This window comes from Buteo buteo, chromosome 20 (genome assembly GCF_964188355.1).
Source record: "Buteo buteo chromosome 20, bButBut1.hap1.1, whole genome shotgun sequence".
Lineage (NCBI taxonomy): Eukaryota > Metazoa > Chordata > Aves > Accipitriformes > Accipitridae > Buteo > Buteo buteo.
In genome coordinates, this window is record NC_134190.1 from 26,186,819 (window position 1) to 26,207,074 (window position 20,256).

At 39.2% G+C, this 20,256-nt stretch overlaps 1 protein-coding gene across 1 annotated transcript in view; it reads left to right on the plus strand.

Moving 5' to 3' along the window:
• The window catches only part of CTNND2 (catenin delta 2), a 654,700-nt gene that overhangs the window by 116,397 nt on the left and 518,047 nt on the right, over positions 1-20,256 (plus strand). The window contains exon 2 of the mRNA XM_075052197.1: positions 4,437-4,570. Within this exon, the coding sequence (XP_074908298.1) occupies positions 4,437-4,570 (134 nt within the window). The remainder of the gene's footprint in view (positions 1-4,436; positions 4,571-20,256) is intronic.

The following is a 20,256-nucleotide window of genomic DNA, read 5'->3' on the forward strand; positions in this document are numbered from 1 at the left end:
CATTTGCCCATCTGTATTCCAGGCAAGAAACTGGCTTTATTTTTATGATGTTTATCATACTGACTTTCCATAGCTATATAGATTGTTGTTGTTTTCTTCTTCTGCTTCTTATTTAGTCCAATCAATTTTTTAAAATACTTCCACCACTGTACTTAATAACGATTTAACAGGAACCGTCATCTGATGAGGTTTTATATGGCTTTCCTTGGCTCACGAGATGGTGACCATGGTAGTTGTCAGCTGTAGATTAGAGTGCTATAGGGAACGCTACTGTAGATTGTATCTATCTATTCAGGAATCCATGTTGGCCCAAGATAAACAAACCAAGACAAAACCCCAAGCCATTTCTGTCTCCCTTTCTTGTTAAAGTCACAGCCAGTTTGCGGGGTGTGATGGGTTGCCCTGCTCTGGCTGCCAGACCCCCCCAGCCGCTCTCCCACTGCCCCTCCTCAACAGCACAGGGGAGAAAATACGATGCAAAAGCTCCTGGGTCGAGATAAAGGCAGAGATCACTGACCACTTACCGTCACGGGCAAAACAGACACAGCTTGGGGAAAATTCGCGTAATTTCACCGGTTAAAAGCAGAGTTGGACCACGAGGAACAAAGGCAAACCTAAACCACTTCCCCCCGAACAAGCCCCCTTCTTCCCCTCGTCTCTCCTCACAGCAGCGGCCGCCTGGGCACCTGCCCCGGTAGATGGGGAGAGGCTGGTTTTGTTGGGATTTATAGGGTTGGGGTTCTTCTTCATTGAAGCGAAGTAAAGATTTAGATGCTCTTAGAAAGATAAAAAAAAAACAGAAAAGGGTGCGTGTGTGTCAAACTCCGGATAGAATTTTGCCTGTGCTGTGGAGTACGGGAAACCATGAATTATTTATGTCTGACTTCCCAGTATGTTCCCAAAAGGCTGGTAGTATTTTTCCAGTTCATCTCTCTATGATCGTCTAAGATTTTAATTTGATTCTCTCAGGAGCATGTGTATGCTCTGACTTACAGAATCTCATTTGTATTTTTGCGACACCGATAGGAAATACTGTTGCTGTTGTGGAAATTAAATGCAGCCGATTTACTTTTGTGTTGTAGTTACTCAGCTATGGTGTACTCCGTTAAGCTGCTTAATTTTTATTTTTCTTCTCATACTTGCTCTAATTTTCCTTTTGTTTTTAGTGCTAAGTTCCCAGGAGTGTGGGTTAAAAGGCCACTTATCAGCCAGCTTATTTTATGAGGAAAAATGAAAAGAATTGGGGTAGCTTTTCTAGAGAAGAGGAGCCAGAGCGGAAAGAAAGATACTGTGGTCATCGTCATGTGGGATAATGCTTTTTTGAAGAGGACTGATGGAATAATCAGGGGTTTGTGTCCATGCTGGATAGTACAGGAAACACTAAGCTTCAATGTATTATTTAAACACTAAAGCAATTTTTCGACTGGTGAGGCTGGAGCCCTGAACAAAGGGAGGCGGCCAAGGGAATCTACAGTGAGGGAAGCTGTGAAGGACTGGTTATGTGTATTAAATGTCCAGGATGATTTAGGAAAAAAATCTGCCTTGTCTGGAGATTTGGTAGTGGTCTAGGGGCTTGGAGGCCCATTTCAGCCTTATTTTCTGTACTTCTACAGTACTGGCAGTTTTAAGTCCCATTGAAACCTGAGAATATCCAATTTCTTACACTGACGACTGAGCTAAACTGAAAGTCCATCTCTGAGCAGATGGACTAGTGCAAATGCGGGCCTTTGCTACGTCGGTGTTTGCTGTTGAAACGCTATTGCTGATTCACGTATGATTTTTTTTTTAATATAACTGCCTTCAGAATAGTAGCTTCTCTTGCTTTTGAGAACTCATTCTGTGCTTCCTTTATATATGGTATTTCTCGTATCAATTTGTGTAATGGAAAAATGTGAAAGTATATAATGTTAACAGCTCAGCTGGATAACATTGTGCTGTGGATTCAATGATACCAGCTTACAAAGTGCAATTGGCTGCAATCTTTCCCCCTTGAACAACTGTAGTAATAAACTGAACTAATGAGATAGATGTTAGAAATTATATTCTCTGTCCAGAAGAAGTACTTTAATAGGCGTACAAAACATTACTTTTAATGCCAGAGACATTTCTTGTGATTTCTCTGTTTCTAGATGAAAAGGACATACAGTGTGCCTTTTTTAATGTCATCGTCCTGTCCCGTCCCCGTTTTTAAGATCTGTGTTTTTAAAAAAACCCCAAATCCTGGAAACACTCAGTGTTTGTAGAATATTAACTACTGTTCTGTCCAGATTTGAGCCTATTTGAAGCAAGGACAGTTTATTGCAGCAGTTGGTAGTGTAATTCCCGCCGCCCCCCCCCCCCCCCCCCCCCCCCGCCATGTAAACCAATACTTGCAAAATTGTAAATTACTAAAGCAGTTTTTGAAGTGGTCTTTGGTGGAAACAGAATGTTTACAAAATCTTACATCCTAAAAATGAAAATTTACTGAACTTGAATACAGTCCCAAAACAAGTTCAGAATAGGAGCAGGCAGCTGCTGCTTGTGCCAGACTGATGTAAGTGTTTTGAACATGCAGAAACTGGTGTCGTCTCATCAGTAGCGTCTTTTCAGTCACAAAGTGGCTTTCCTTTTGACTGTATGGCCTTGCTCTTCCTCTCAACTGCACTTGAAGTATTTTGGAGTGTTTGTGCCAGGGCAAGCGTTTGGCATAGCAGATAATTTTTTTCCAGCACCTCAGGCAGGCTCATCCCCCCATCTTCGTGAGAACCCAACATGGACAGAACACCACCACGCCGCGGTGGGCTTCGTTTGGATCTGCACAAAATGAGAAAATATAATTCAAAAGTCCTTTTAGATTAATGTACTGGAATCATATAGAAGTTTTGTACGGTGTACTTGTGATAGGAGGAGACAGGTATATCACCTGAGTTTTTAAAGATTAACTTCAAGTAGTGTATGTATCTGGAGCAAGGACATTAGCAGAGCCAAAGATTCAGTATTTACCACTTTCAGTCATTTGCTTACAAAAAGTGAGCCATAGGAAAATATGTAGCTTCTTTAATTAAAATTATATATAATCTCATTTATCAATACATAAACTAATCTAGCCTGAAATTTAGGGAGATTTCTCGTATGAGAAATAATTGGCTTTTTTAATGAATAATCTGTATTTTCATGTTTTTGTCTTACGTATGTATGCCAGTGTCCTGACCCTCAGGAAGCTTTTGGAAAAGGCTACCCAGCTGGGCTGAATGAGTGCTCTTGGGCAGCACTGTGGCTTCAGAGCAAAAGCTTTGTAGAATGTCATCTACCCCTTCTTTTAGAGCCCTAATTTCCATGGCAAACTGGTGCGGGGATGCTTGCTCTGCATATTGAATTTATATTTGCGTTTATCAACTGCCCTTTCCCAGTCTTTTCAGACTTCTTATTTCTTCCAGAAAAAGTTCTATTTTATAAAAACATGGGCTTTGAAAAGCAGAATGGAGCCAAGGCAGGAGGTGTGCCATTGCTGTGAATGGCAGGCGCTGTTCCCATCTGACCCCTCTGATGACATCCCTCTGAATATCCCCACTGGTTTGAGGAGGCCTGTCCAGCTGGCAGCCTGTGGCCCAGTTCTCTTCCACAGAATAATTCTGGCCAGCTCCCACATGAATGTGATCTTCTCCTAACTCGCCTGCGCATAACCGTGCAAGCTGCCTCTTTGCTCCTGTACTTCGGGAATGTGGCACAACTTGCCTGCAGAGATGTGCTGATAGTGACATTTAAGCATAGATGCTATGCTATAGCTTAGCCTTCAGAAAGATAAATCTTTCCACAGTCACCACCACCATTTTGCTCTCTAAAAAAGATTACTAGAAATTCCTTCAAGTGCTAAGAATCTTTTTTTTGTAACAGGTCTCAAAAATGGCTTTCACAACTGGCAGCGTGCTGTTTTTCTCAAAAATAGTCTGATAAAACATTGTCAAAATCACCTTCTAGACTAGAAGAAAGGCAAAGTTAATTACCTAGGCTCTAAAATAAAATATATATTAACTAATCATGCACATTAGAAAGTCAGCACTAGATGTTTTATATTTCTCTCATGTACCGTTTGTTGGTTTTCTGTTTGCAAAGTGTTTCATGATTCATTACTTTCATGATATTGTAATTTCATGTTGGATGCTGCCACTGGAATACTATACAAAACTCACAGCTGTAAATGATTTGAATCCTGTCCAAATGTACTGTGGTGAGTATTTTGGAGTAAGACTGGGAGATCATTTAATATTTTGTTTTATAATTAATTTAGAACTAGTTTTAAATAAGTGATACATTAATTCTAGGTTACAGAACAGAAGCACGTTCTACAGTTTTTTCCTTACATTAGTAGCATTATTCTTATATGCCTGTGATTTCTGATACGTATTAGGTGTCTAATAACAAAGTCTTTTTTTTGTTTTTTTTTCCATAAACTGCAGAAACTATGCCTGTTCCAGACCAGCCCTCGTCTTCTGACAAGACAAGTTCTCTTAGTCCTGTGTTGAACACATCCAATGGCGATGGCTCTGAAACTGAGACAACCTCTGCCATTCTAGCTTCAGTTAAAGAACAGGTATGCAAGTGTTGCATCTGCAAGCTAGAAAACAGTAATATCGTTTAGTGTTTTTTTAGAAAGGTTTCATAGGTGGTATCTGAATAATTTTGTTCACAAATGCATATTGCAAAGAATGTTAAATATTTCTTCATGTCTTAGTATACTTCCATTTGCTGTCTTACAATAAGTTTAATAAATTGTAATGGATTTGTTCATTTTATTCTCCACTTTCACTCTGTACTGTGAATGGTGGTTTTCAGAGACCTCTCCTTTTCTTGTTGGCAATCTGCATGTGGAGTTACAGCATATAGGCATGGCATATATGAACTATAGAGAAATGAGTAGTTATGGAGAAGATGTGTTATCCTAGAATTTTTAGTTGAAAAGATTTATAAGAATCCTAGGATTTTAACATTTAATATACATGTGTTTTGGTTGGTTTGGGTTTTTTCTTTGTGTCGAACTTGATATGAGATTATTTTAGGGCAACATTGGGTAGGAACAGAGGCTTTCAGCCTTGGGTGATTAAAACCAAAAGTATTAGAAATTTTTGAAGGAAAGGTCTTTAGTGTGATTCTCTGCTTGATTCTAATAAGACAGATTTGGACATTTTAACGTAAATTTTTGTGGGCAGAGTGTCTGAGATTTTGCTTAGTGCCTCTTTGTACATCCGGAGATGGTTAATATTCCAGTTTATGAAAACACCTGGTCTCTGTTGATACCCCATTTGGCTCAACAGCAGCAACAGGTATCCCAAAGAGAGACATTAAAAGATAGCTGCTTTTAGTCAGCTTTCTCCTTGCTAAAGGTGTCTAAATTGGTTCTGTGATTATAAAGCAGTGATCTTTCCCTGCCTAAGACATTCACTGCTTCTTTACTAAAATTAATGCATAATTCAGCTTATGATATCTAACACCATTGGAGTAATAGCTGTTGAATCATTGGGCTTTTATAAAAATTGTAACCTTGCTCTTCATTTTTTCTCCTTGATATGTACCAGTTCTCTCATTTGGGTGTTAAAGGTTAGTCATATTTTCTGGTTCTGAAAAGAGGAGTGCAAGAAAGAAAGGTTGTAACGTGGAGTTTTGTCTTAAGATTTATGGCACGTTGTTGTATTGGAATTATCCATGGTTTAGATGTTTGTATGCCTATTCCCTTCCAGGACAATAGCATTACTTGGGCATGTACCAGTGTTTCAGACTGTGTTGCTGTATTATTTTGAAGAAAAATACCTGCCTTAGCTTTTGACTCTCTCATGTTGGAAAAAATGTACAGGGAAGTTAATAGGTAGAAGATATGCTGCACATGCCTGTTAGGATGTGAAACACAGTATTGAATAGTGAGAAGTCCTTCTCTGTTGTTGGGTTTTGTGATGAGACTCCAGTTCATACTTGGTTATGTATTTTGCAACTGAACCTCCCACCCCCATATATCGGTGAATGGAGTACTAGAGGGAATCAGTGCTGAATCCACTAGCTGAAAAGGATTTTAAGTGGTAAAATATTAGCAAAGTTATTTCTGATTCCTGTGAACCACAGCAAAAAGGAGCCTGTAATAAAGGAGTTTTGCATTCCCTTATCACCAAGAACAGCCTAGCCAGCTAACCTAAGGTACTGTTAACTAACAAGATAATCTCTTGAATTGAATTACTGTGGTACAGGGTACCAAAATTTCACAGGTATTCTCTTAAGTAAACTTCTTTCTTGACAGGTGATCTCTAGTCAGACCTGTCTTGAAGCTGGAAGACTGTACTAAGCTCAAAAATGAGACTGATTCTTTTTTGGATCTGAATGCATTCCTCAGAGTATATGGTGACTTCAGTAAATGTGGCTGAATGGCACACATTTATGTTCAGCCACACTCACTACTGAGAAAGCCATGTAACTCCAATATTCTTTTTTTTATTTTGTAGTAAAGATTTGAAAGACAAAAACCAAACCAAAATAACCCAAACCTGCTTTTGGGCTTTTTCTATTCCCCACATTACTGTGTGTTTTGACAGACTTCCATAATTTAGTGTTCTGTTGGAAGAATTCTAGATAAGGCCACCATCCTGTGCTTCAGGCAGGTGCAATGCATTACGCTGATTCTGCATTAGGGGGAATATATGAAGCATGTTTCTAATTGACTGTTCAGATAGGTAGTCCTCTGCTTTTTAGAAGAAGGAATGACTTACTTTACTGCCTGCTATGTGATTTTGCTTTATGTGCCCTTTGACTGTACGTGAAAATATACCTAGCGTTTTAGAAATACAGACAATTATTCAAAATTACTGCTAATAAAGAAAAAGATGATTGAGTTCATAACTAAGGTATGTTTTAATAAACCAAATATGTTAATGTTTTCTTTATCTGTGGCGATGCTTAACTTTAAAAAGTTTCCATACTTTTTTAATTCTCTTGGAACACTTGTGGCAACTTCATATGTTACTCCTCATGAAATAACTAGAACAGTGTCTCTAAGTGACTGCAACAGAGTAAACTGCGGGATTTATGGTATTGATGGCTGTAATGGGTGTTTGCAGTCTTTGAAGAGGGCAGGTTATGGGAAAGAAGGGACAGAGAAGTTGTCATAGATGTTATCTTTATTTGCTCTACTTACATTTCCTATGTGAAACATAAAAGATTTATTCAGAAAATCTGAAGCTTTGCTGTGCTTAGTTTGAAGAACACATACCCCTATGCTGTCCTATTTTGAGGAACAGATTTATTGGGTCTAAAAAATTGTGCTTGATATGTCCAATGTAAAGTGGCATTCACGCTGGTCATGACTGGATCAGAAGATTTAGCCACCTGCTTTTCACGGTGGGGATTTCTGTCAAAATAGAAATTAAAGCCTGTATTTTGTTGCTGAGGTGTTAGGTTGATTTTAGGAAATTCAAATCCTGAACTCCTTGCCCTAACATGTAAGCCATTTTATTTGTGTTTTACCTCTGGACAAGTGTGCTGAATTGCTTTCGGGTTTCAGACTTCTGAGATGCAATTGAGAAGATGTGACGGATAAGGAATATGAATCCATTTTTTTTCCCTTTGCTGCTAACTTTCTTAAGGTCAGCAGGCACTGCTGGAGGGGAGGTCAGGATCATACAGCATATGTCTAAGAAATTGTGAGATGCCAGGCAGTGAGCTTTGGCTTAGGTGTTTTCAAGCTGTCCTCATGAAGAGGAAGGGTTAATAACTTCTGTGAAAGTGAAAGCTGTTGGGTTTTTTGTTTGTTTGTTTTTAGACAGTCAGAATCAAGTTCTTAAAGAGAAGTCATCTAGCGTTAACAACTAGACAAAGAGTTTCAGTTTTCCATGCTGTATAAAATGTGGTTAAATATCTGTGTATGAAGAAGGATTTTTTCTTTCTTATGATATACTGGCAAACACATTTGGCCCAATGCTTCATTGGTTTTAGAAAACATAAGGCCATTTCTGCTTCTGCTTTGTCACCTGCTTTTGTATCTGTAAATATGGGAAGAATTCTTCAACAGAGTGAAATATCAGGACTCAATGATTAGTGAGAACATATGTGACATATCATGCTTTTTGCAGAAGAAATAGTTTTATATGTTTCTGATTGGGAGTTTCCACCTGTGCAAGTGACTTCTCAGTCTTAAAAAATTCCTGGGAAGAGAGCTATTGATAGTGCTGCTTTGAAGGTAGGAAGAGCTGCTGGAGAACCTTTTGAGTAAATACGTAGTAAAGCTGATGCTTTCCCTGGAAGTCTCCAGATGTTCACAGTACTTTGGTTCTTGGCACACAGAAACTGCTCCCTTGGAAGCTGAGGAGGAATGTAGTGACAATGACCTAGCAGAAGCTTGTTTTGGCAGATTTTTTAAATAAAAACACTTGGAGAACATGAGATAAAATGAGGTTTTAAAATATTCCAGAGGGATATTCCTCTTCCTTTTTGCCATCTTTTATTTTCATTAATACATTTATTTTTAGATAAGAACTAGACTTGGCTGTATGATATGTTTTGAGTAGCACCAGAAGTATGGATACCATACTTCTAAGTTGCTGGATGGACCAACATATTATTGAAATAAGAAGCTTTGTGAGTACAGCTAGTTCTTCCCAGGTACATCCTCAAGTTGATGGGGAATGCTTTTGAGATGTACGATTCCACTACTGGAAATGGGGAGTTGAGTGGAGAAGTTTTGAAGAGTGTCATCACAGTGGTTGGTAAAGAAGGAAGTAATTTATTGTGCCTACTATACGCCCTGCTCTGTAGGATTCTCAAGTTCTTAATTTAATCTGGGACTGCTTTCACATAGCTCTTTGGAGTAGCTGTGAGTGTATTCATGTTGTGCTTCTCAGGAAAAGGCAGTTTACAAGAATGGAGACCTAGACAAGTAATTCCTATTCAGAACCACTTATCCTGCAAGTCATGCCAAAAAGGCAGTAGCCATAGTAGGTGCAGTATGAAGAAACTAAGAATTACTTCACTGATAAAAGGATGTGGTGATAATCCAAAATATGTATTTTTGGGATTGTTTCAAATGAGTTGGAGTGGAAAGGCTTCTGTGGAGATTTAGTCTGATAGAAGAGTATTGAGCGAATATATCCTCCCAGCAAAACCATCTTTGAAAAGAGGGAAGAAAATGCCAATTACCAGAATAAAATTAGAGTTAAATATGATGCTATTTTGACTTAAGGTAATGTTGAAAAATTAGTAGTTCAAAGCCAATAATTTCAGAGAAGCTGGGTAGAATGCCACTTAGTGACAGCTCAGTCTAATGCTAATTTAAAGCGCTATTAAAGGTCATCACAAAGAAAGGCAAAATATCCTTTCTTATCATGCAGCTAGTATATGAACACACTTTTGCTGATCCACAGGCACTTCTGCCTTAACTTGGTTTTTTTGCCATTAGTGGAAGAATTTCAAACTCGGAATAAGATATCCTAAGCAAGTAATAAAATTGATCTCAATTTCAATAGCATTTAAATTTTAGTGTATTATATTTCTAACATTTTAACATGTTGCAGCATTTTAACAGCATTGATTTCTTTTTCACCAGTATCATTCACTGGCACTTTTTTAATTATAAATTATTTTCACACCTAAACCCAAGTCTTTTAATCAGCATAGTGGAATAGATTCTCGATCTCACCTTAAAGTCACTTGAGAGGGAGATGTAAATGAACTTAAAATAGAAGTGGCTAGTCAAGTGGTGCTTTTTCCTGTACTGATGCAGCTCCCTCTGTTGTACTGACAAATGTGGACTTACGCAGCCACGTGGGGAATGCTGCGGGGGAGCTGAGCGAGTTGAAAATAACCATCCGAAAAGATAAGGCGGCAGCTTTGTGTTATGGAAGGTTGAGTGCGTTGTTTTCTTTTTTGGCAAAGGGTGGTTGGATCAACTTGCCAACTTGTTTTCAAGGATCGGGCTTTTTAGCACAGCTGCTGTGAAAATATGCTTCAAGCCATGGGTTTTGTCAAGTCTTTTGTAGTATTTGGAATGATTCAGACAGTCCAACATAACATCCCTATTTAAATATAGGGGGGAGTGGAGGGTTTGGGTGTGTCTCCCCCAACTTTGCCCCACTGCCGTGTCTAGGAGGAAGTCACAAGCATGTTTCTGTATACTTTATGTTCCTGAGACTTAGCTATCCTACTTATTTTCCATATTTTTCTTTCTGTGCTTGAATTAAGCAATATCTTCCAACAGTAATTTTCATTTGCTTAGAAAATATATGAAGCTGTGAGGCCCATGGCTTTCAAAACCAGCATACCTCTTCTACAGAGAAAGAAAAGTGCTGTTGAAAGACCAAACTGTGAACACTTCAGTTAGTGATTTTTTTTATTATTATTTCTTCTGTCTTCTCTTTTCTGGAAATGAAAGAAAACGGCTAAAAGCACTCTCCAGATTCCACAGTGACCCTTCTCCTTTAACTTGCCTTGCCAGTACTTTTCATGCAGCTTGCTCTTACAACTTCAGTTTTGAAAGGGATTTTTGAAGGAGATTTAATTTTTGTCATTGTTTTAGCAATTTTTATTCCTTTCATGTCATTTTGAAAACTTGAATACTCCTATTCTGTTTTCCCATCTGTTTCTGTGTGTTTTCTCACATGATGGCATTTTCTACTCCTGATGCATTTACTGCTAAATGGAACTGTATCTTTCTGTGGGCAATTTAAATCTTTTGTATTTGTAGAAAAAGCTACTGAACGGGTAGTTGAATGCTATGCATGTTACACTTTCATAAAGTATGTTACAATTCTGTTTATCCCTAAACAAGAAAACTAGAACCCAGCAAATGCTACGCTAAGTTTAACTGAGGTCTACACCTGAGAGTTAAAGTACATTACTACCCACATAAGCTTAACTTTGGCTGTGAGTTATGTAGTAATGATAACACTAAACCAGTTTAGAATCACACAATAAATTGATTTTAGCAATGTATAGAATGTACTTCTCTTTTTTTTCCTCCTCTGTGGTGAAAATGAAGTATTTAGCTCTGAAATTTTTGGTGACAGAAAACTATAGTTGCCTCTGATGAGATCCTTTCTAGTGTGGAGGGATAAAAGGCTAGCAAAAGACATTGATCTTTAAAAAAGATTTGAAGATTTGTAGTAAAGTTCTAGACAAATTAATTGCTTAATTCAGAATTCTTTCCCTCAAGGCTAACATTGCATTTTTGGTAGAACATCAGTCACTTTGTTTTAGGAGGAGGCTTTGCATGTATAACCAGTAACATGTTTAATGGTGGAGCCAGAATTCTTGCATGGGTTCCCTGCTACTCTTTATACATACGTTTTCCTTTTCTATGCAAACAGCAAATCCAAGTCCTGAGGCCCAAAGAGTTTTTTCTCCTTATTATTTTTTAAAAGATTTCATTGGAAGTTTTTTTTGTTTGGTTGGGTTTTGTTTGTTGGTTGGTTTTTTTTTTGTGGGGGTTTTTTTTTTTTAATGTTAAGGGGTAGATATGATGAGATGATAGCAACTTAAATTTTGAAATATCTTTTCTAGGTTGTAATGTTTTTTTGTTGAGACCTTGTCATAGTGCAATATTCTTTGACCATGTTCTTTTAGATATTCCACATGCAGGGGACTTAATGTACAGTACAAAGTTTAATTAATTTGATGGTACTTGCAGTTACAGAGGATTTTGATTTAGCACAGTGACAAGGCAATGCACTCAAATCACAATTTAATTAGAAATTACAGTTGGTGGAGTATAGCAGTTGCACTATACGAGTGACACAATATAAACGCGAATCTCGTTATCTAGAATATGCTCACCATCGCGACGCTGAGCGTTCCCCAGCGATCAGAAACCAATGTGTTTGTTGAAGTCTGCTGAAGCCCACAGCTCCTTTCAGAGTTCTCCTGTTTGTTTTTTGTATCGGGCTTTACCACATATACAGTCCCCGTGCTGGTCTGGCCGAGTTGTTCGTAGCCTTGGGGTCTCCCGTGCCAAGTTGGTGATCTGTCTCTCTTCCCTTCGTGCCTGTACTACGCTGCTCTGCCTTCACTTCTGAGGGCCACCGCGATCGTGAGAGGTCTCTATCTCATCGTGTTAGTGGCATTAAATACCTCGCTGTACACAGAATGACTGCGTGGTACTTCTATCTGCATAAACTGTGGTCGTAACAAATTAGCCATGGGCACCTGCTTGATTATAAAAATTGCTGTTACAGCTAAACCAAGTAAAATAAAGCTACGGGCAGATGGAGAAGAGTTCAGACAGAGAAAGCCTGGCCAGGCTCAGTTCTGAGGTCTTGCAAACTTGATACAAAGCCGAGCCATTACTTGGTTCATTAAGTGCTCCATATAATTCATACAAAGCTATCCAGCAGGCTCCGCGATGGGGAACGTACTCCTTCCTCCATCACTCTCCGAGGCCAGCCGAGAGCCGTCCTACGCGCCTGGAGCTGCGGGCCAGCAGCCACTGGGGAGTGAGGCTGCTCTCCCAGGAGGTTTATCCCCGCTCAGCCCACCCGCCTGGGGTCTGTGCTGCTGCCGTGGGAGTCCATCAGTCAGTAATCGTGGGTGGAATCACAGCGGGCAAAAAGTCGCCTGCTGAGGGAATGACTGGGCTCTGCAGAAAAGCATAAAATAGTAAGCTAAATACCCATTACAGTTGTATGAGTAAAAGATACTCTTGATTAGTGTTATAGGACCCTAATTTATAAGCAGATCCAATACGTCTAGAAGTTTTGTTATTTTAACCAGCAGCACCCCTAAACCTAGTTTTGTTTTGCTCTGGGCCTGCATTCCTTTCATTCAGGGACCGGCTGTTAGGCAAACGGTTGAAATGCTTTGCTGATACAGTCAGTTTGTCTAAAACAAAGGCACCCTTGGGTTTCCTTTGGCATCGAGCTGAGTTTGGCTTCCTTTTCAACAGTTGTGATCAATCATGTCATTATTCTTTGCTGAGCCTTCAGGTCATGTAGCCTCTCTTTATCTCTTCAGAGTGTTCCTTCATTGTGGGTGAGTGGGTGTGGGGGGTCTGCGTGGGGCGGGGGTGGCTTTGATCAGTCACAGCCCTTTGTCCCCTTATTTTACATCATGTGGTATGAAATCCTGTCTTCTCATGTGCAGAAATTTACCTTGTTGGGTAATAATAACTTGTGACACCAGCTTTTGTAAGTGAAAAACCGCCACTGATTATCTACTTGGAAGCATGCAAAGTAATATTTCTTTTTCTATTAGTATTCCCTCAATTTCTTCTGTCTGGATTGTCATACAGCAAATAGCTTGTTGTAGTCTGTTTACTTAGTTGTTTCAAAATGTGAGCTGTACTTCTCAAATTTCATCTCTGTTTCTTCAGTTGCCACATTTGTTTTTCCTTGAGTCCTCGTAAAACATTATTCTTATATTTTTCAGACAGTCCCATCTCTTAGGCATAACTAGTACCTGTCTGTGTTGAGCTTTCTTTCCTTGGGTATCCAGCACCATCCAATATAATGACCTGATTAATCTGGAATGACATTTTGCTGGTTAGTGTGGTATTCTATCACTCTAACCTGCATTTCATGTTGCAGTGTTATCCCATGGTCACGGTTGTCCATCTACCCCAACAGTAACACAGTGCAATTATGTGCCTGGCTGTGCAATTAAGCTCTAAATCGAGCCTTTTGTATGCCGTTACCAGCCTCGTCATCTAGGAGGTCTTTTAGATTATATTCATATTGCTAAGCATTTTTCGACAAAATTTTTCAGTGAAAAACAAAAAAAAAGACAGAATGGAAAAATTTCCTGACTTTATCTGTTCACTTCTATATATTTCATAGTCTTCAGAGTCTTGATGTGGATAGGTATATTTAAGAATTGTACTGTATGCTGCCTTGAAACTGGTAAATGTTTTTTTATCCCCCTGTCTGATTCCAGCATAGCAACACATCTTGGTAAAATTCTGTTTATAGTTTTAGTGTAGAGCTATTTACTGAAGTACATCTGTGCTTCAGGTGTTACAACTGGTACCCCTGGAAAATATTACTTTCCTTTTTCAAAGTAGTTGAAGATTTTTTTCTTAATACTATCTTTCCTGTATGTAGTTACACCCGTCTCTGTTCACTTTGTTGTCAATCTAGGTCATTATTGGAAGCTTTTGTTGACAGAGCACTTGAGGGTAAGTGCATCTGATACTATAAATAGGCTTGATTCTTCACAGCAAGTCAGCAGATTAATTTGAAAATTCTCAGTTTTGTACTAGGTTTGATGAAATGGAAGATTTACTGCATTCTCCTGTCAACCAGTAGCATAAAAACTTTGACATTCCAGAATTGAATAATTTTGAATTAACACAGGATTACTGATTTTGTTTGGAGGGGATCAATGGACCCTTTAAACTACCTATTTTCTTAAAACAAAACAACACCAAAACAACTTCTATTTTTATTTCACAAAGCAGTGCTTGCACATGATAACCTGTTCCAACACAGTTTATGTTGTTCTGTTTGTTGAGGTCACAGAAGATAGAGGATGCTGTTCCTCTTACTGTATGTTTTCAGTAACCTGTGCTGCGAAAATAGATGATTCTTTGGATTAGGTTTTTGTTTGTTTTCCCCAAGTTGTGGCAGGGACCAACCAAACGGAATGCGTTCTTGCCACAGTGTAAGGCAGCCTTCTGGTACAGCTCCAAGATGGTGTTCTACCAGCTAAAGCTTTTCAGGCACGGGAAAACCAGTGACAGATTGTGTTGTCCGTACGGCCAGAACCGCAGGAAGGGAGTTAGGTGCAGGTCTGGCTGCCACGTGTGCATGGGCACCTTTCCGAAACCTTTGACCACTATGTATGCTGCTGCACCTCTACAATAACCAACATTTTGTTCCTGTTTCACGTTCTCTAGCAGGCTTTAAAGCCTTGTTTGAATAGTGAATAAATTCTTGAGATTAGATTAACAACGTAGTTTCATCCTGTGCCCTTTCTGTGTGCACAACAAATGTATTACAAAACCAGGTATAACACTACGTAAGTGCCTCTGTCTCCGAAAGTAGGACTGTGTGTGCCACGGTGATGCATATTGGGATTGAAAAGCATTGTAAACGGTGTACATAACAGTGACTTCTCGCCACTGCGGTCTATAAAGATTTGTAGGCACCGCACAGCTTATGTGCAGCACCAGCATCCCCTTTAGAGGTTTTTCATGCTGAGGCTGGGTGATGGACTGCAGAAAATGGACAGTTGTCTGTAATAAATTTGATAGCTACTCAAACTGAGGTTTGACTCAGTGCCTGTTTGCTGATATTGGATCAGCATTGCTACTGGTGCTGTACTTTTACGTGCCAGATTCACTGTCAGACACAGAAATATAAATTCACGGATAGCGTATGCCGTAGTGATGCCTACTAAAATGTGGAAGAGCTAAGTGAAGTTAATGACTCCAATAAATACAGTTGTTTCTTTAGTAATAGGTGAATATTTAAAGGCTGATGATAAGTCCACTAAGCGCTTTTAATTTAATTTTAGAGAGTGAAATACAGTTTATTCAATGAATGTGTAAAAGCATAAATATAAATGAGAAAGTACTTTCTGCAAGAGTGGTGTGTGGGTGATGTGCAGCTGTACGCCTTATGTGGCCTGACAAATTGTCCAATACTTAAAACCTTGTTAGACTGTTTCAGTGTGTGAGAGTGAGCATTGCCACTGTCAGGTAGTTTTAGTGCACTTCGGTTTGTGAAGACCCTAAGTAGTTGTGTTTCCTTATGCATTGGGAATGAAAGGATTGAAAGAAATCTGTCTGGTTGAGACCAGTTTGGTCTGAACAGAAACCGGTGTGTTCCCTCCCCTTTTCATCTGTGATGAGATAAGTGTGAAGGTGACTCTTCTCCATGTTCCCCACCACATACAGTTTAGCTTCTGATTTTCTTGTGTTGACAACTGTACCTGCTCCCTCTCAGTTTATCTGTGGTCATGCAAAGAGCTACTTTATAATTTCTTACTGTAAATTTGAATGGCATATAGTGTCCCTTGATGTTTTTTTTTTTGTTGCCTTTGATTTAACAAGGTAGCCTGTTAGTCTGTAGTTATAATGCAAGATTTATAGGCATAGGTAATATCTGTTATGAGGCCAACTGTTAAAGGGAACAAATACACAAGCTTTTCTGTGAGTCTAACTTACGCACCTGAATCTTTGCCCTTTTAATTTTTTCACCGTTATTGTTCTAATAGCATATACTCCTTCTCATTACAAGCCTTCCCTGATATGAAGATATCATATGATAATAGGTGTTAATGTTTTTCTGGTTCATGTGGTAGAATATTTTTTAAAAAAAAAAAAAGTACTGTTGTTTCATGAATCTTGTGTTGTTAATATACACGGGCTGTACCTGTGTTGTTTGCATAGTTCATGCCTGTATGAATACAGTCAACGGCTCCTTTTCATATAGCAGCGCACATGTGTGCATACAGACGTGTAAAGTCTTTTAATAAAAGCATATTAATTTTTATCTCTTCTGTTCAGTATTTTAGATATTTGTGAAGATTTCTATTTAGTCCAACTTAAGCGCAAATGTTTTTTTCAGTTGTCTTTTTTGATCCTTAATACGCATTAAGAATCAGCATTACTTGAAAAGGGAGAAATAGGCATAGGGGTTCTTCCTCTCATCAGTGATTGTGGTAAGTGAGGGATGAATGGACTGACTTAAGAAAAGTGTGGATCTTCCGGTTAACGTTGAGAAGGATTGTATTAATATTGACAAAGATGCACAAGTTACTTAAAATAATTCTGATTTTAATTTAAATATTCTTGACATATTCCTTCCTAGTTGAGTGTGTTTATTCTTAGCATTTGTTTTCTCAGTATGTGCTTGAAAGAGACATCAAATTATGGAGCCAATGTGTCCTTGCAGTTGTGGTCTAATACTGCCTTTTTTCCCTGGAGTTCAAGATTAATTGGTTTAGATAATACAATACCGTGCAAAATTCAAAGCGTTTCTATTCATTACTGAAAAGCATAGTATGAGAAAGCTTACTTCAATTCCATTCACTTTAATAAGTGAATTAAAAAGATCATCAGCAGCTGCATTCTTTTTTTATGGCATATTAGTTATTTTCTAGTAGGGAAAAACTCATCTGGTTTTGCTTCTTTTTCTGCAAAGCTTCCTGAGACTTTTCAGAAATTTGTCATCTGCATTCCCTGCTGGATGAAAGTTTCAACATGCAATGCCTTATGACAGTGAAGAAAAAGCCTACACCATTCCTTCAAAGAATACAGAATTTGATTTCTAACCTTATGCATATTCTGATCTAGAAGTTTAATGTAATTCTGCTGTAGTGCTTCATATGGTAACTTTAATTTCTCCTTTATTATTTCTGGGGAAGGCAAACTGAAATCAGGAAAGCTAAAGCCTGTTTGGAGTTGAAATTGGGAGCATGAAGTAACAGGAAAGGATTCTGCAAGTATTTCCCTAAGGGAACTGGGGGAAATGAGTGGGTCCGTGGATGAATGCTGGAGGGAATCTAATGGTGGACAACAGAGAAAAGGCAGAAATTTCCCATGTTTTCTTAACTGTCCCCAGACAAGGGACAGTAACATGGAGGAGCCGCAAGTTAAGGACTGTTTAGAGAAAGTGGATGTATTCAACTTCTTGGGGCTCTATGCCAAGAGTGGCAAGAGCTCATTCAGGTGGTAGGATTGCAAGGCAGCTGTCATCCAGGAAAACACATGGTAATTGAGGAAAGTCCTGAGAACTAGAAGGAGGCTAACCTTATACCAGTCTTTACAAGATGAGAAGAACGGTCCAATCCCTGGACGAGTAGCTGTCCAATGGCTCTATCAGGTCAGTGTCAGTCCCCGGAAAGATCATGGAACACGTTGTCTTGGCACTGGCTTCTAGATATGTGAAGGGCAAGAGGGTAAATCGGAAGAGTCGACACAGATTTCTGAAGTGCAGTTAGTGTTTTGCTAATCTGATTGCCTTCTAGGATTAAATGTCTGACAACATGAATGAGGGACGCACATGTGATACGGTACACTCGTAACTTTATTAAGACTTCTGACACCTTCTCCCACGCTGTTGTCAACAGTAAGCTGAGGAAGCATGGGCTGGGTATTGAGTGGGCTGAAAATTGGCTGGACTACTGTACTGAAAGGGTAGTAAGCAATAGCTTGACCAGTTAGCAGACAGTAAGAAGCGGAATACCTCAAGGGTTGATTCTGGTACTCATGCTATTCAATTCCTCAGTGATTTGGAAGACAGAATTGAACAGAATGCACCCTCAGCAAATTTGTGAATGTTACTAAATTAAGGCGATGCTTGGAAACCCGAAGTAGAGCTTCAGTCTTAAAGCATCTTGAGACCTTGAGCAAACTGAGGACTGAGCCAACAGGAAACTCACGTGTGTAAAAAAGAGCGGACTGAAATTCCACATCTGAGGTGGAATAACACCATGCGTCAGTCCGGACCGGGAAGCACCCGGATGAGTCACAGCCCTGCTGAAAGGACCTGCGATCATTAAGAACGTCAAGGCGAATACGAGCCAGTGGTGTGGTTTCACTGCAGACAAAACTAACCGTGTACTGGGGTACCGTGGAAGGAAGGAGAGGCGTGAGTAGCAGACTGAAGGAAGCTGTTACCAGCCCGACTTGGAGCTGGTAAAGCTGCTTTTTGGACAAATGTGTGTCATTTTGGTAACCCCCAATACAGAGGGGATGTTGAGAAACTGGAAATACTCCAGTGGGGGGTTACTGAACTGGTCAGAGGCCTAGACCACATGATGTGATGGGAGAGGTTAGGGAGCTCAGATTTTTAGGGAGCTGAGTCTGGTGAGGAGGAGGCTAAGGGGGTGATCTTAGGTTAGCCCACAGTAACTTAAAAGGGAGTGACAAAGGTGACGGCACCAAACTTTTCTCAGTAGTGGCATACAGCTTAGCAAGGGGCAATAACCATAAATCACAGCTTGGGGAATTCAGACTGGACACGGGAAAACTTTTTCATGAAGAGGATACTGCAGTAATGGAAGAAGTGACCAGAAAGGCTGTGAGTTTGATCTTTCCCAGTCACCTGCACAAATCCTAATCTCGTGTTGGAAATGTTCATATTTTTAGTGGGAGGTGATACTAGGTGACTTCCAGCCAGAATTTCTATGGTTCTATAATGATTCTGTAGTAATTCAACGATAATGCACAATTTCACTCAAATTATAATTTACACCTTTGTATGTAGACTGTGGAAAATATATTTGGAGGGAGGATAGTGTGGCTTAAAAATTCCCACAATTTGATTACTTAGCTTTTAATGCTTTAAAAAATAAGATTAGAAACTGAGGATAGCTGATTATTAAAGAATAATCTTATTACTTTTCAATGCTTGTGTTAAGTGGTAAGGACTGAAATAACAGATCAGCCAACAGGATTGGTGGATGAAGGGGAAAACTAGCTAATGCAGAATGGGATTTTGGAAGATTTTGGTAAGATTTAGTTTTTCCCCCCCTGGAGATAGAGGTTATCTTTATTTTTACATAAAGATTTCTAAGTGGGTTTTAGAGACCAAGCTATTACTTCTGAAACTCTACCAGACCTTAATATTTGCAAGAGAGCAAAATGTGGAAATAAATAAGTAAATAAATTAATAAATTCATAAATAATGTTAATAATATAAAACCTCACATTTAGATTTGATATCCTTTTTGTCAAACTTTATATGACTGATCCATTCTCTTCAGAATCCTTTAGCTTCCTATTTTATTGAATTGGGAATAGTAACATTTACCTAAATTTTGGACAGGTTGCGTGTATATGTACATGAAGAGAGCTAGTATAGGTCCCTTAAGGGAGGTAGGGTGCTTTTTCTCCTGACAGTTGTTTGTATCAGATTGAATAGCTGGAGAAGAGTAAAATGGGTACAAACGCTATGTTACATGCTTGAATATGGGGAAGATCCCTATCTCATGAGGGCTGAACCTTCCCTTCAGAGGATTCAGAGCTCATTCATAGATGCTCTGCATCTCCCCATGTGACTTGGACCTCAGGTCACATAAAATAAGGCCAGGCAAGTTAATTAGGCCTTCAGCAGGACAATTAATCACCTCATAGTCTGTGTATAGCATATAAGTAAATAGACCAGAAATCAGGGCAAGATACTCCCTATAAAGGACACTGAGTAACTTTGTGCTGCTGCAATAAGCTGGCTCTGACTGCTTGATCTCAGTGGCACAGAGAACAGCCAATCTTTTTGATGCGTGATCAGGTCTGGAGGAGACTTCTCTTTGGGTTAATCCTCAGATTCAGCAAGGTATTTCCTGGTGTTTGTTCAGCTCCCTCTTAGAGCT